This window comes from Hemiscyllium ocellatum, chromosome 18 (genome assembly GCF_020745735.1).
Source record: "Hemiscyllium ocellatum isolate sHemOce1 chromosome 18, sHemOce1.pat.X.cur, whole genome shotgun sequence".
In the NCBI taxonomy this organism is placed as follows: Eukaryota; Metazoa; Chordata; class Chondrichthyes; order Orectolobiformes; family Hemiscylliidae; genus Hemiscyllium; species Hemiscyllium ocellatum.
Window position 1 is genome coordinate 27,839,138 of NC_083418.1, and position 14,321 is coordinate 27,853,458.

The window sequence follows — 14,321 nt, forward strand, 5'->3', positions numbered from 1 at the left end:
AACCTCGGCCACTGGTTCAGAGGTAGGGACAGTATCATTGCACATCAAGTGCCCTTTCAGCATTTATATGTCCATTCTTATTCATGGGGTGTGGATATTGATGGCAAGACCTGCATTTATACCCCATCACAAATTCCCCTTGAGAAGGTGGTAATGAGCTGCCTGCTTCATTGCTGTACCCAGAGTGTTGTTGGGAAAGGGTACAGGATTCTGGCCAAGTGGTGGCAAGGAGATGCAATAAAGTTTGAAGTCAGGTCAGTGTGTGACTCAGAAGGGAACTTGTAGGTGATGATCCTCCCATGCATCTGCTATCCTAGTCTGTTGAAGTGGTAGACATCCAGATTTGGAAGACACTGTCAAAACAGCCTTGGTGAGTTGCTACAATCCACCTTGTATATGTTACACATTGCTGCCAGTTGCATTGGTGGCAGTGATAATAAATATTTAAGATGATGATGTGGTGCAAATCAAATAGACAGTTTCGCACGACATGATGTCAATGTCCATGAGCATTGTTGGAGCAGTACTCATTCAGGCAAGTGGAGACAATCTCAGGACAGTGAAGAAGGCGCTTGGTATGCTTTCCTTTATTGGTCAGAGTATTGAGTACAGGAATTGGGAGATCATGTTGCAGCTGTACAGGACATTGGTTAGGCCACTGTTGGAATATTGCGTGCAGTTCTGGTCTCCTTCCTATCGGAAAGATGTTGTGAACCTTGGAAGGGTTCAGAAAAGATTTACAAGGATGTTGCCAGGGTTGGAGGATCTGAGCTACAGGGAGAGGCTGAACAGGCTGGGGCTGTTTTCCCTGGAGCGTCAGAGGCTGAGGGGTGACCTTATAGAGGTTTACAAAATTATGAGGGGCATGGATAGGATAAATAGGCAAAGTCTTTTCCCTGGGGTTGGGGAGTCCAGAACTAGAGGGCATAGGTTTAGGGTGAGAGGGGAAAGATATAGAAGTGACCTAAGGGGCAACTTTTTCACGCAGAGGGTGGTACGTGTATGGAATGAGCTGCCAGAGGATGTAGTGGAGGCTGGTACAATTGCAACATTTAAGAGGCATTTGGATGGGTATATGAATAGGAAGGGTTTGGAAGGATATGGACCGGGTGCTGGTAGGTGGGACTAGATTGGGTTGGGATATCTGGTCGGCATGGATAAGTTGGACCGAAGGGTCTGTTGCCATGCTGTACATCTCTATGACTCTAAAAGTGTCTTGTAGATGTGGACCAGCCTTTGAGATGTCAAGTGGTGACTTACCCACCATAGAACTTCCAGCTCAACCTGCTCTTTTAGCTACAATACATCTTTATACGTTTGATCCAGTTCTCAATCCAACTCCCAGGAAGTTGATGCTGGGGGTTTCACCTGTGGCGATTCCATTGGACTTTGACAGGAGATGGTTCTCTGATTAGATGTTGCCATTACCTATCATTTGTGTGGCATAAATGTTGTCTACCTCCTTTTGTATGTAAACACAGATTGCATCAGTATCTTAGAAGCTGTAAATGGTACTGAGCATTGTGGAATCATCAGCAATCATCCCCACTTCTGACCTTAGAATGAAAAGAAAGATCATTGATAAAGTAACTGAAGATGGTTGGTTACTACTTTCAGATCATAAAACATAGGAACAGAAGTAGACATTTCAGCCCAGCAATTCTCTCTGCCATTTGATGAGATCATGGATGATGTGAAAAATCCTCAGCACTATTTTCCTGCTGTTTCCCCATAACTCTTGATTTCCTTACTGATTAAAATCTGTCCATCTCAGTCCTGAACATACTCAATGACCCAGCATCAATAGTTCTAAATGATAAAGAATTCCCCAGATTCATCAACCTGTGAGAGAAAAATTCTTCTTAAATGTGCAACTCCATATCCTGAGATTATGCGATCTAGTCCTGGATGTTCTCACAAGGGAAAACAATCTTTCCATATCTACCCTGCCAAGTCTTCTAAAAATCTTACACACATTCCTGATGAAGGGCTTATGCCTGAAACGTTGACTCTCCTGCTCCTTGGATACTGCCCGACTGGCTGCGCTTTCCAGTGCCACACTTTTCGACTTTGATCTCCAGCATTTGCAGTCCTCACTTTCTCCAAAGAATCTTAACATGTTTCAAAAAGGTCACTTCTCATTCGTTTGTATTCCAAAGAGGACAAACCCAATATACTCAACCACTCATTATAGACAGTACCTTCATACCTGGTGTCAGTCACTTGAATCTTCTCTGGACTGCTTGCAACGTCTGTATATATTTCCTTAGGTAAGTACCTGTTTATAGTATTCCAGCTGTCATTTGACTGGTGCCTTGTGTTGTTTTAAGAAAATCTTTCTACTTAACAATCAAAAATGGAAATCGCTGGAGAAGCTCAGCAACTCTGACAGCATCTGTGAAGGTTTTTAGTCCAGTGTCCCTTCCTTCAGAAGGGAAGGCAGTAATCTGAAGAAGGGTCACTGGATTTGAAATATGAATTGTTTTCTCTCCATAGATGCTGCCAAATATGCTGAATTTCTCCAGAACTTGCAGTTTTGTTTGTGTCAGATCTCCAGCATCCGCAGTTCTTTGCTTCATTCTCTCTACTTTTATACTCCATTCCCTTTGCAATAGAGTCCAAAATTTCTTGCCCTCCTTGTTACCCACTGAACATGGATACCAGCTTTTTGTGATCCATGGATGAGCACCCCAAATTCCACTGTTCCGTGGCCTTCTGCAGTCTTTCTTCATGTGAATGATACTCAACTCCTCTAGTCTCCTTGCACAAGTGTCTCATCTGGCATTGCCCAATACTATATTCCATCTGCCACGTGTTTTGATGAACTCCTGCAGAGATGGCTTGGAGCTCAAGTGGCTTATCTCCAACTATCATAATCATCTTCCTTTATGCTCGGTATGGTTTCAACCAACAGATCATTTTCCCAATTCCAACTGACTTTAATCTTGCCATTGGTTCATCAATTACATTCAATGTACTCAATCTCTCAAAACATCTACACACATTTATTATAAAGTACATAATAAATTCAACCCCATAATCTGCACCATCCATGTGCAATCATTTATATTCGATGTGCATATACTTAACCTCAATGATTAAGGATCATTCCAAGCACATTCAATTTAAAATCATCTAATGCACCCTGCACCAATTAAAAACAATAAAGCATAAACAATATACACATCCTCACAAGGCCCAAAACAGTCCATATTCAAAGTAACATGTTATAGAGCTAATTTGTGCCACAATCAAAGGACTAGAACCTTATGCTCGAAACATCGACTCTCCTGTTCCCCAGTTGCCTGACCGGCTGTGTTTTTCTAGGGCAATACTTTGTGACTCTGATCACCAGCATCTGAAGTCCTCACTTTCTCTAAATTCTGCCATTTCCAGTCATCAGTGATAACAGACATCTGAACAATGAACAAGAGGAGGAGACTCCATTAACACTCCCAACGGTGATGATAAAGGATCATGACAGAAATGCAAAAGAGAAGGTTGAAAACACCTTCAATTGAAAGCAATAAATGGATAATCTATTTCAGTCTCCTCCTTTAGTTCCCAGCACTACAGATGCTGGGAGTTCTTTGATAAATTGATTCATTCTATTTGATATGAAGAAATGGCTGAAGACATCGTCCATCTGGCAGCATCTGAATTATCGTGTTGATGATGTGTTCCAGAAGCTGTTCTAGTACAGTCAGTTTTTCTGTAACGCAATGGTTGCATCCTTGTGCAACCCCGCATTATAGAAATATCATGTTTTAGAAACAGTGTTTAAAGTGTTGGCATTGTAATCACATAGCACTCAACAAACATTTTAAGAAGTCTGCTCTGTAGAAACAGTGTCCCTAATTCATCAATCGTGTTACAGCAAATTTGCATTGATGAAACTCAGGTTATAACAGAATGACCTGTACGCAGCTTTGGTACCAACATCTGCCTCACAATGTGGAAAAATGCTCTGGTATTTTCTGTCCTCAAAAACCAAAGACAGTTTCACTGTAATCAATTACTGTCCCAACAATCCATTCCATTCTCCAAGTTCCTCTATCTCATTAAATCTGTCTTAATGATGCAAAATCCAGTGTTTCTGAGATACCATCTTCCTCAATCAATGTTTTTATCCCCCTCCACTGTGGTTGATGGGGCTTTTGAACATGTTTGCCACTTTTCCTGCACTTACACTCTCATACCTTCCTTTTGTTCTACAACACTTGTTCTCATTTTCAGCCTATCTGCCTTTGTATTAATCAGATCATTTTCAGCCATTTCTGCCACTTTCAGTCTGTTGCCACTATAAAATACATCTTCCTCTCCCCTTTCAGCATTCCTCGATGATAGCCTGGTCCATTCTCAGTCAGCCCAATAACCCATCCCAATTGCCCTTTTCCTCCCCTCTCTTCAGTGTCCATAGCCCCAAACACTCGTTCCACATGAAGCAATGATTTACATGTATTTGCTTCTCACAGTTTGGTCTGCTTTAGTAGTTGGGAGATCAAACAAAGACAGAATGATCACTTTGCAAAATATCTGTGAACACTCTATAAACATGATTCTGAACTTCCAGTGGCCTGTCATTTTAATTCTTTACCATTCCTGTCCTTGGCTTCATGCACTGTTCCAGTGTAGCTCAACCTAAGAAGAACAGCAGTTCATTCTTTGATGAAACAACTTACCCCTCAGGACTTTGGAGGGGTAATGGCATTATGGCAATGTCACTGGAACAATAATCCAGACAAATGTTCTGGGGACACGGGTTCAAATTCCACTATGGCAGATGGTAAGATTTAAATTCAATAAATATTCAGAATTAAAAATGAACCTATTGCCAACCATATTGAAAGCCCATCTGGTTCACTAATGATCTTTATAGAAAGAAATCTGCCATTCTGATCTGTTCTGGTGAGTCCAGACACATAGCAACGTGGTTGATCCTTAACTATGATCAGGGCAATTAGGGATGGGCAAGAAATGTAGCCCACATCACATGAATGAATATAATTTTATTTAAATTCTAATATTTTTTAAAACTCAATAATTTTAGACTATAATCTTGGTTCCCATTTGGTTTCTCATGCTTCAGCTCATCTCACATTTTGCTCGCATTCAACAGCAAATCTTCTTTTTGATTAGATTACTTACAGTGTGGAAACAGGCCCTTTGGCCCAACAAGTCCACACCGACCCGCCGAACCGCAACCCACCCATACCCCTACATTTACCCCTTACCTAACATTACGGGCAATTTAGCATGGCCAATTCACCTGACCCGCACATCTTTGGACTGTGGGAGGAAACCGGAGCACCCAGAGGAAACCCACGCAGACACCGGGAGAACGTGCAAACTCCACACAGTCAGTCGCCTGAGTCGGGAATTGAACCCGGGTCTCTGGCGCTGTGAGGCAGCAGTGCTAACCACTGTGCCATCTTGGAACATCTTTTCTTAACCCATCGCCATTCCACTCCGAAAGAAATTAAAATATCTAATGAGCAATGACATGCAGTGCAGAAAAGTCTGAGAGAGTCAATAAACAGCATCAGTAAAAGCCTTTTGGAATTTTTAATAATAACAGTATTTTAATGTAAATCCAGTCTCTTATTTCATGTACAAAACTAATATCAACTCAAGTAAGACATTCCATAGGAAGACTCTGATGAAAGGAATAATAAGATTTATACAATACTGTACAGAGTAGTTCTCAATTTTACTGAGGTAATAATATTGGAGCTGTACCATCTGAATAAATAAAGTTCTGTTCAGTAATCTGTTGATCAGTAGTTCACAGTTTTGGTACCTAGTCTAAAATGCTTCACAAAGTCACCAGTGTACGCCCAGTGTACTCCAGTGTACATCTTCCAGTCCCAGGCCAGCTGTAGTGTCCACACTCATTGAGTGAGGGCTCACCAACCTTTCCACCATCAAACCAGGAAGATTTGTAGTAACTTCAGGTAAACCGTGGGTATAAATGGACCACTGTTATGCACCATCACAAACTTGGGAAGAAGGAGGCCCCTCTCTGGCCGTAGAGTGATTTCATTGGACACAGTGAAGGTGGCAAACAATTCGACTGATACATGAACAGACCTATAAGACAGGAGGGGGAGTAATATTAATTGCTGTAAGCATTCCTGAGTTATGGAGAGTCAATTCATGAACCTGGCATTCATTATCCCATATTAAAACATGTGTGCAAGAAGATACTGAGTGAGATGTCCCATGATATTGAAGACATCTAACTAAATATCTTCCTAGTCGAACAGTGTAGTGCTGGAAAAGTATCTGAGAAGCAGGAGAGTTGACATTCCTGATGAAGGGCTTATGCTTGAAATGTCAACTCTCCTGTCCTCAGAAGCTGCCAGACCTGCTGTGATTTTCCAGCACCACACTTTTTGACTCTGATACCTCCAGCATCTGCAGTACTCACTTTCTCCTAAATATCTTCCTAAGCCAATCCTGGTCCAAGGAGAACAACTGCAGTGATTTTTCACGTGATTAAAATTGTTCATCGCTAACAATCCACAAAAATCACCAGTGTAATAGTATTCTTCCTAATTTCTAGTCCCCAGAATCAGATGGCATAATAAAGCTGAGAACTTACCATTCAATTGTAAGGGTTTAGCACAAATAACTTTGCTTTTGTATATTATGCTTTGATTTATAACGCCATGGGTTTCATATATATATATATATATATATATTTATGTTTTTGAAAAACTGGTGTGAGCAACAAACTGGATGTGGTTATTTAGTAACAAGAGAAGAATCTTGGGAATAGTTCACACAATCTGAGTGATGACACCATCAGGCCTAAAATGGAAGGCAGTGAATCACAAAGAACAGAGTTAATTTTGAAAGAATCAAGAATCACATCCATTGAAAAAAAATTTGGTAGAACACCACTGGTGGGTATAGATGTATTGAAAGCACAAAATGAATTTTAGTCATAAGGAGTGGGAAATACCCAGAGGTACAGGGAAGGTTGAATATTCATGAATTTATGAGTTTCATTTCTGCCCAAACAGTGAAGATCAAAGTAAAGATTAAATGATTGAGGTCCTAGTTCAGGTCTGGTGAAAATAGTAAAAGGAATGGAAGAAAAAATTGGAGATGTGTTAGTTATAATCTTCCAAACCTGAGTGTTTCGAGATGATACTAGACAATGCAGTGAGGAGGTTTTGTGGCACAATGGGTAGGTTCCTACCTCAGAGACAGAAACGCTGAATTCGAGTCCCATCAAAGGACTTGAAGAACATGGATTGTGCATTTCAAATATGGCCAAACAGCTTGAGTGTTGACCTTAAAATTCAACAAACACACGTCAGTGGCAGATGGTATGAGCAGGAGAGATTTGTGGTCAGCCATTTGGCGAAAAGAAATGTGGAGCCACTACCATCACCATCCAAATGTCCAGACTACTACATGCAGTGAAAGTGCATGTTATCACAGCAATCAGATGCTAAGTGATCTGTAACACACCACTACCATGAGACAATTTGTACAAGACTATAAATGATGACTATCAATGTACAACATAATTCAAACTTATGACATATAGCACAAGGAATGTAGCTGTGGGGATACAGAAGTGGCTATCAGACAGAAATTAAAAAGTTGAGCATGTTTGTTTCTTTGCATCGGTGGGATATTGGGGGGTGGGATGTTTTCCAAGTATCCATTTCTGTAATGGCTGAAAAGTCCAAAGTATTAAGATAGTATAATAGGCTAATTGGCCTAATCTGTACTGTATTTACGGCCAATATAAAACATTTGAACATCCGAGCTTCAGAACAATTTCTGGGACACAATGGACAGCCTTATTGTCCAACAGTTGCATACGTCTGGTAACATTATTAGCTGCAAGACCTCATCACTGTTAACACATTGAAGATCATAAAATATATAAGAAAGGATAGCACATACGGTGAACTGGATAAGCAACATTCCTTTAATGTTCTGACAGGAGACAGTTTCACTGTTAGCTGTAGCAAACTATTTTGGAAGCTGAAAGAAGCTTATTCAACAAAAAAATGGTAAGAAATTTCACTGAAGTCCAGAGAGAGATGCAGAAGAATTGATACCACTTCATTCAACAAAACTTGGGGAGAAACAGAATAGTTGACTGAGGAAATAGGAACAATAGTGATCATGGATAATTTCTCGGAGACATAATTTCAATGTCATACCAGCCATTGTAGAGACCGATGGAATCTGATTAAAGTAAAAGAGAGTTTAAGTTCTGCCCAATAATTTCTGGAGTAAAAAGGGGTATTAAGCCTTTTTAAACAATACCATAGACTTAAATGAAGAGAATACCATTTTGATGACAAAAAAAGTAACAGTCTTTGAAATTTATGTAACATCATTCACATCCAAAGGATATTCCAAAAATTCATGAGAAAAGGAAGCTATCTATGCTTAACATTATGATGTGGAGGTGCCAGGGTTGGACTGGAATGGACACCGAAAGCTTGTGGTTTCAAAGAAACCTGTTGGACTATTAGCCAATGTTGTAAACTTTATGTTGGCATACAGAGTAGCTGCCAAATGTTCCTTTAAATTTCAGGAGATCCACCTTTAATGTAATGGAAGCTGAAAATAGCACTGGGAGTTGTCGTTGGGTTTGATTTCTACCTTCATTAACATAACAACCATTCCACCAATTCTCAATGTCTGTGATTGCAGCTTTTAGTAAAACAACTCCTCCCTTTATCTCATGGCTGACCAATCTTTCAACTGCATGCCTGATTCCATGATATAATTCATTTCTTAAACCTCTGCACTTCTCTGTCCTCCTTTCTCACCTTCCTTAAAATTCACCACTTTGCCCAGGGTTTTGACTTGTCCCTCCTAATTTCCCTTTGCACAGCATCCACTTTCTCCCCACAAATCTCTCACACACCTAGGGATATTTACACAGGTTAAACATCTTACATAAATGCAAATATCTGTTGTTATCCGATATCTGAACCAGTTGGACAAATTTGCAGTGTTTTGAACATAACGAAGGCAATACACCATGAAGTTTCAAATTTCTTCCCTTTAATTGGCATGAAACCAATCACAGGCGTTAAGTACCTAACGCCAGAAATGCAGGCAGGTTGGGACCTGCTCAGTTTGCTCGTAGCTTGGGAGTGTTTACTTTGACATGTACTTGAGGAAGGGAGACAAAAGAAGGTAGGAGAAACAGCTACCTGTGCCCTCTGCCGCTTTCAAAACGACTATGTTTAACTGAGATATATTTTGATATATTAAGCTGAATCCAGCTGCAGATTTGGGGCAGTGGGTGAAACCAAGATATTATAATGATTTCTAACTGGAGTTACTAGAGGTGCTATGATAATTATATTAATTGCCAGGAGCAGAGCATTTGAAAAATAGTGTTGAAGGAACAACTCTCAGCTACCATTCATTTGTTGAAGTTTAGTGTGCCGAATGTTAAGCCAAGAGTTCAAATCTGTCACTCAATTGCACATCAGTTGACACAATATGTAGAGGAGTTTCTCGATGATACTGTCTTCAGATTCGCTTCAGTGGAAGCAGGTCAAATGCAGCTTTGTATATTAAAACGCTTAAAGCAAATCATAAAAAAAAACTTTTCCACATTGATTTTGAGTATCATTGAAAATTTTCCATAGATTCCAAAATTTGACATTTTTCCAGGGGCTTGTGAGAGGTGTGAACTTTCCCAACTGGTTCAGATGTCTGTCAGCAACAACAAATACTTGCATTTATATAGGATCCTGAACATGGAGAAACATCGCTAGATGTGTCTAAGGATTCTAGAAAATAAATCTAAGGGAGCATATTAGGAGGGATGACCAGAACAAAACATACATTATTACTGCCAGAGAATCAACATTGCATTTTGAAACTTATATCATGCCAAAATAAATTAACACAGTTCTTTAGTACACTAGTGGTTGGTTACTATAATTTACCACCAGTACTTACATTTCGCCATCAATTAGTATAGATCATCAGACAATACAATGGTATTACTACAATCTTTGAGCTGTCATAACTAATCAAAACTATACAACAGGGTACAAAGGGACACTTAATATACATTCTTAATGTAACATGATGGATGGAGGCTGTGGTACCAACTGCCATATTACACAGTGAATCTGGACTATTGTACACTGCCACACAGGACTGGTTCAAAACTGAACTCAGGCACAATTCGAACAATGGAATGGAGCCCACACTGGACGTGGATAGAAAGAGAAGAGATTCAACGATGGGTTAAAGTTGAGAATGTGTGGACACTTGCTACTTTTCTCTGTCTTTGTTACTGTCAATCTGTTCTGGTTATGTGATAGATTATGGCCCATAGGTAGATGGACAATGATTTTATATTGTGTTTACTTTCTTTTGTTACCTGCAGGGCACTTGCAGCCAGGCACGCAGGTGCTTGTGGAGCACTGTGTCTCTGGTTGTAGGTAGGTCGAACAGGTTTGAGGGCAGCTGCACTCAGTATAACTTGAGCCACCGTTGCAAGTTACACCTGAGAAAGAGAACAAATGATTGAAATCTCTATTTATCCTGGCATTTTAAGCAAAATGTTTCTTGGGTAAAATCTATCTCAGATGCAAACTTAGTGAGACTCTTGGCAACTGATTTTTCCAGTATCACATTAAGGTAGAACATGTCTCCTGACACTGGTGCTCCACTGACCCATCTGGGTAAATATATTGCCCATGGTGATTCTGATCGATACTGTTCTAAAGGTCCCAAATCTTTCTTTATTTAGCCTATTGCATTCAATTGCTGCATCGTGGTTAGCCTCAATGTGTTAGAAAGCAGAAAGTAAATAAAAAATAAAGAGTTCCTGATCCTGAACACCAATCAGAAGCCTCACTGCAAAACATGGGAATAAAGGATAACAGCAATATTGACACACATTTGGCTGAATAATACGAAACTGAGAGAAATTGTCAATGAATATTCTTTGGCATGGAGTAGATTTATAGCGGAGTTCCCAAGGGGTCAATATTGGGATCCTTGCTTTTCTTGATGCTTGTGACCTAGATTGTGGTGTGCAGGGGACAGTTTAAAAGTTTCTGAATGATACAAAACCTTGCAAACTGTGACAAGGTAGTGGAATAGGTGTATAGGTGAGTTCAATGCAGAGACGTGTGAGCTCATGCATTTTGGTAGGAAGTCAACGGAGAGAAAATATAAATTGGGACTACAGTTCGAAGGGAGGTATAGGAGCTGACAGACCTCAATGCTCTGTGCACAGATGATTGAAAGTGGCAGGACAGGTGGAAAGAACAGTTAATAAAGCATATTTATCCTATGCTTTGTTAATAGGTGCCTAGAGGTGAAAAGCAAAAAAGGTGATATTGAACTTATATCAAAAATGTTTTGGACCGAAGGGTCTGTTTCAATGCTATACATCTCTACACCTCTTTGACTCGATCATTCTTGTAACGCTCCTCTGGATTCCTCCAATACCTGCACATCCTTCCTTATATACAGGGCACAAAACTACTCTCAGTGTTCCAAATGTGGTCTGCCCAGAGCCTGATACAGCCTCAGCAGTCCATCTCTGCTCTTGTAGTCTAGTCCCTTTGAAATGAATGCAAGCATTGCATTTGCCTTCCTAATTGCCAATTGAACCTTTTTGTTACTCTTAAGAGATCCTGAACTAGGGCTCCCAAGTGCCTTTGAGCATCAGATCTCTGAGCAAGGATATGATGCTGGCAGCTCCATGAAGATGATCCAGTCAATACTCAGTATCTGCAGCAAAGAAAGGTCACATAAGTTACTGGAGCAGTAAAATCTCAGCAAGTTTCAACAGCTGCAGCGACTCCTTATAGACCTATTCCATCACTTAATGTAATCATGATTAACATGCATTTTAACTCAAACTATGTGTAGGGGAAAACAGGAGAGGAGAAATGGGTGATATGCATGTGAAGGAGCACAGACCCATAATAAGGAGCTAATGATGGGTTTAACAGCTGCTGTTTGGCCCATCAACTTGGTCATCTGTTTTTGGTAGGGCTGTTATAGTTTACACCAGAGATATTACAGTTGGAAAACGGGTGGACCATAAGGCATCATTCCTGATGAAGGGCTTATGCCCGAAACATCGAATTTCCTGTTCCTTGGATGCTGCCTGACCTGCTGCACTTTTCCAGCAACATATTTTCAGCTCTGTTACTCCAGCATCTGCAGTCCTCACTTTCTCCTGGACCGTAAGGCAGACAATTCAATCCCAAGCTGGTCTGCAAATGGAACTGACCATCAGTTGTTGTGCCTTCAGTTACCAAAGGCCCTATATTCTGGAATTTACATCCCAAACTTTCATTCTAAGTCACTCCTTATAATCTATTTCTTTGATCATCTGAACTAATACATAAAGTAGCTCAGAATCAATTTTCATTTCTTAATGCTTCTGAGCAGCACCTTGAATGTTTTATTACATCAAAGGCACTACATGAATGCAAGTTGTTGTTGATGTGAAATGAATTTGTTGCTCTGAAAACCCTCGCTCCGACTGACAGACTCCAGGCCATCTCACTGGGACCCCAAGCAAATACTCACCGCACAGCGTTTCGTTTCTCCAGTTTAAGATGATTCCATTTCTCAGAGCACGGAAAGCATATGCTGATAGTAAACTGCACAGGCACCATGTCCGTTCCACACAACTGCACAGGTCAGTCAGGCAGGCTTGGTAATAAGGTTGAGGATCGACACTCTCATGTGCTGCCTGAAATAAGGGACCCTGAGAAGAGCAGAACAGAATTGGTCATCACTACTGGAATTCTTCAAACAGTGTAAATAATTCACTATCAAAGGTTAAGGATGGGTTAAGTAGTCAATACATTTAAATTTCAATTCTGGTTAAAAATTTTTGGAGTCAAATTCATGGAATAGAACTCTCAATCTCTGACATTATGGTCTGATAGACAGTTCACAGCAGGTACAACATAAGAGATGAGGGTAAAGTTGCCTCTGTATTGTAAATCGAAGCAAGGCAGGAACATTATGGGATATATTTTAACTCATGGCAGGTCCCAAACAGACAATTATTAGTTTTGAGAAGACTTGTAGCTCAGGTTGAGGTTCTGGATGACATCACCACAGGAAATGACATCGCCAACCCAAAGGAAGCCAAACATATAAATAGAAAGCAGGAATTATCAACAGTGCTTCGCCCGGGTGCCCACTGAAGATGTTACCTAGTATGGTGACAAACGTCTGAAAATGAGCCTTCCAGCTCAGCGAGCAAACCTACCTCCAGACAATTATGAATTACACATGTGCAGCCAAATCACAGATTCTGGTCATTCTGACTCCTGGGCCCTCAACTACAAGCAAGCAGATCATTTTCTGTCTGGAATGGGCAGGAAGAGAGCGTACAGAGCAGCTTTCATCAGATTAAGGTTGGACAGCCCCAGCAACGTCCAACTTGGAGGCTGCACTAGGTGTTGGAGCATCTTGTGGACTGGTGGGAAGTCCAGGTCAGTCGTGGTTCTCTGTTCCGCTGCTCCCCACTAAAGGACATTGTTTCAGTTACATGGAATGATCTGCTTCCACTTTCCACTGAGCACCAACTTGTTTTCTGCCTGAGGGGCAGAATACAACAGAATTACTGTCAAGCCCCACAGTCAGAGTATCATAGGGATCCAATTAACCTCTTGGGACCCCGACTTATGGAAATTCCAGAGGATCCCATCTGCTTTGGGCAGCCTCTTCATCTATCTGCTGTTTAATATTTGAAGCAACAGGAAAAGACTGGAGCAGGTAGGTGATCTGTTCCTTTTTTAGCTGCCCCGCCTCTCCGTTGCTGACAGGTTAGGTTTAAAAATCAATATCTCTGCTTTGAGCTGTGCAGTAGATCTCCCACAGCACTGCCCACACAGTGGTCAATGGTTTGATTTTTCTGTGATTGCTTATGCTAGTCTGGTAAGATCTCTGTGTGTGATTAAGTAAGCCTAAGTGATGACTGAGAGCAAAATAAATGGACAAAGCCCAGGAAAAGACCATGAAGCAGGCCAGGGTAATCAGGAGTTCAGGCATATTGCATGTGTCATGATATTTCAAAAGCCTTGTTAATAACCTCTGTCCACCCTTAGAGAATAGTGTAATTTCTATATTACCTGAAGATACACAAGATATACAACAAAGTGGCAAGATAGCACCCCAACATGGTATGACCCAGTTAGGTAGAGACTCAGAGGAGCAACGATATAGGAAAGGAGCAGCACAGTTTTGATCATCTGATGATAGAAAGGTGGGATTTAGAAACAATGGAACTAGAAAGACTTGTATCAAACTCCATGCTGTGGCAATCAACAGAT

The 14,321-nt window shown here is 40.7% G+C and overlaps 1 protein-coding gene across 5 annotated transcripts in view; it reads right to left on the minus strand.

Moving 5' to 3' along the window:
• Nucleotides 1-5,600: 5,600 nt before the first annotated feature.
• The window catches only part of LOC132824379 (von Willebrand factor C and EGF domain-containing protein-like), a 325,791-nt gene continuing 317,070 nt past the window's right edge, over nt 5,601-14,321 (minus strand). For 4 of the 5 annotated variants that reach the window (XM_060838784.1, XM_060838782.1, XM_060838783.1 and 1 more), the window contains 3 exons: nt 12,562-12,742; nt 10,388-10,513; nt 5,601-6,090 (listed from right to left, as the gene is read on the minus strand). In XM_060838784.1, coding sequence (XP_060694767.1) covers nt 5,993-6,090; nt 10,388-10,513; nt 12,562-12,742 — 405 coding nt within the window. In that variant the 3' untranslated portion in view covers nt 5,601-5,992. Of the gene's footprint in view, nt 6,091-10,387; nt 10,514-12,561; nt 12,743-13,439; nt 13,587-14,321 lie in introns of those variants that run through there. The other variant, XM_060838785.1, reaches the window with a different exon arrangement.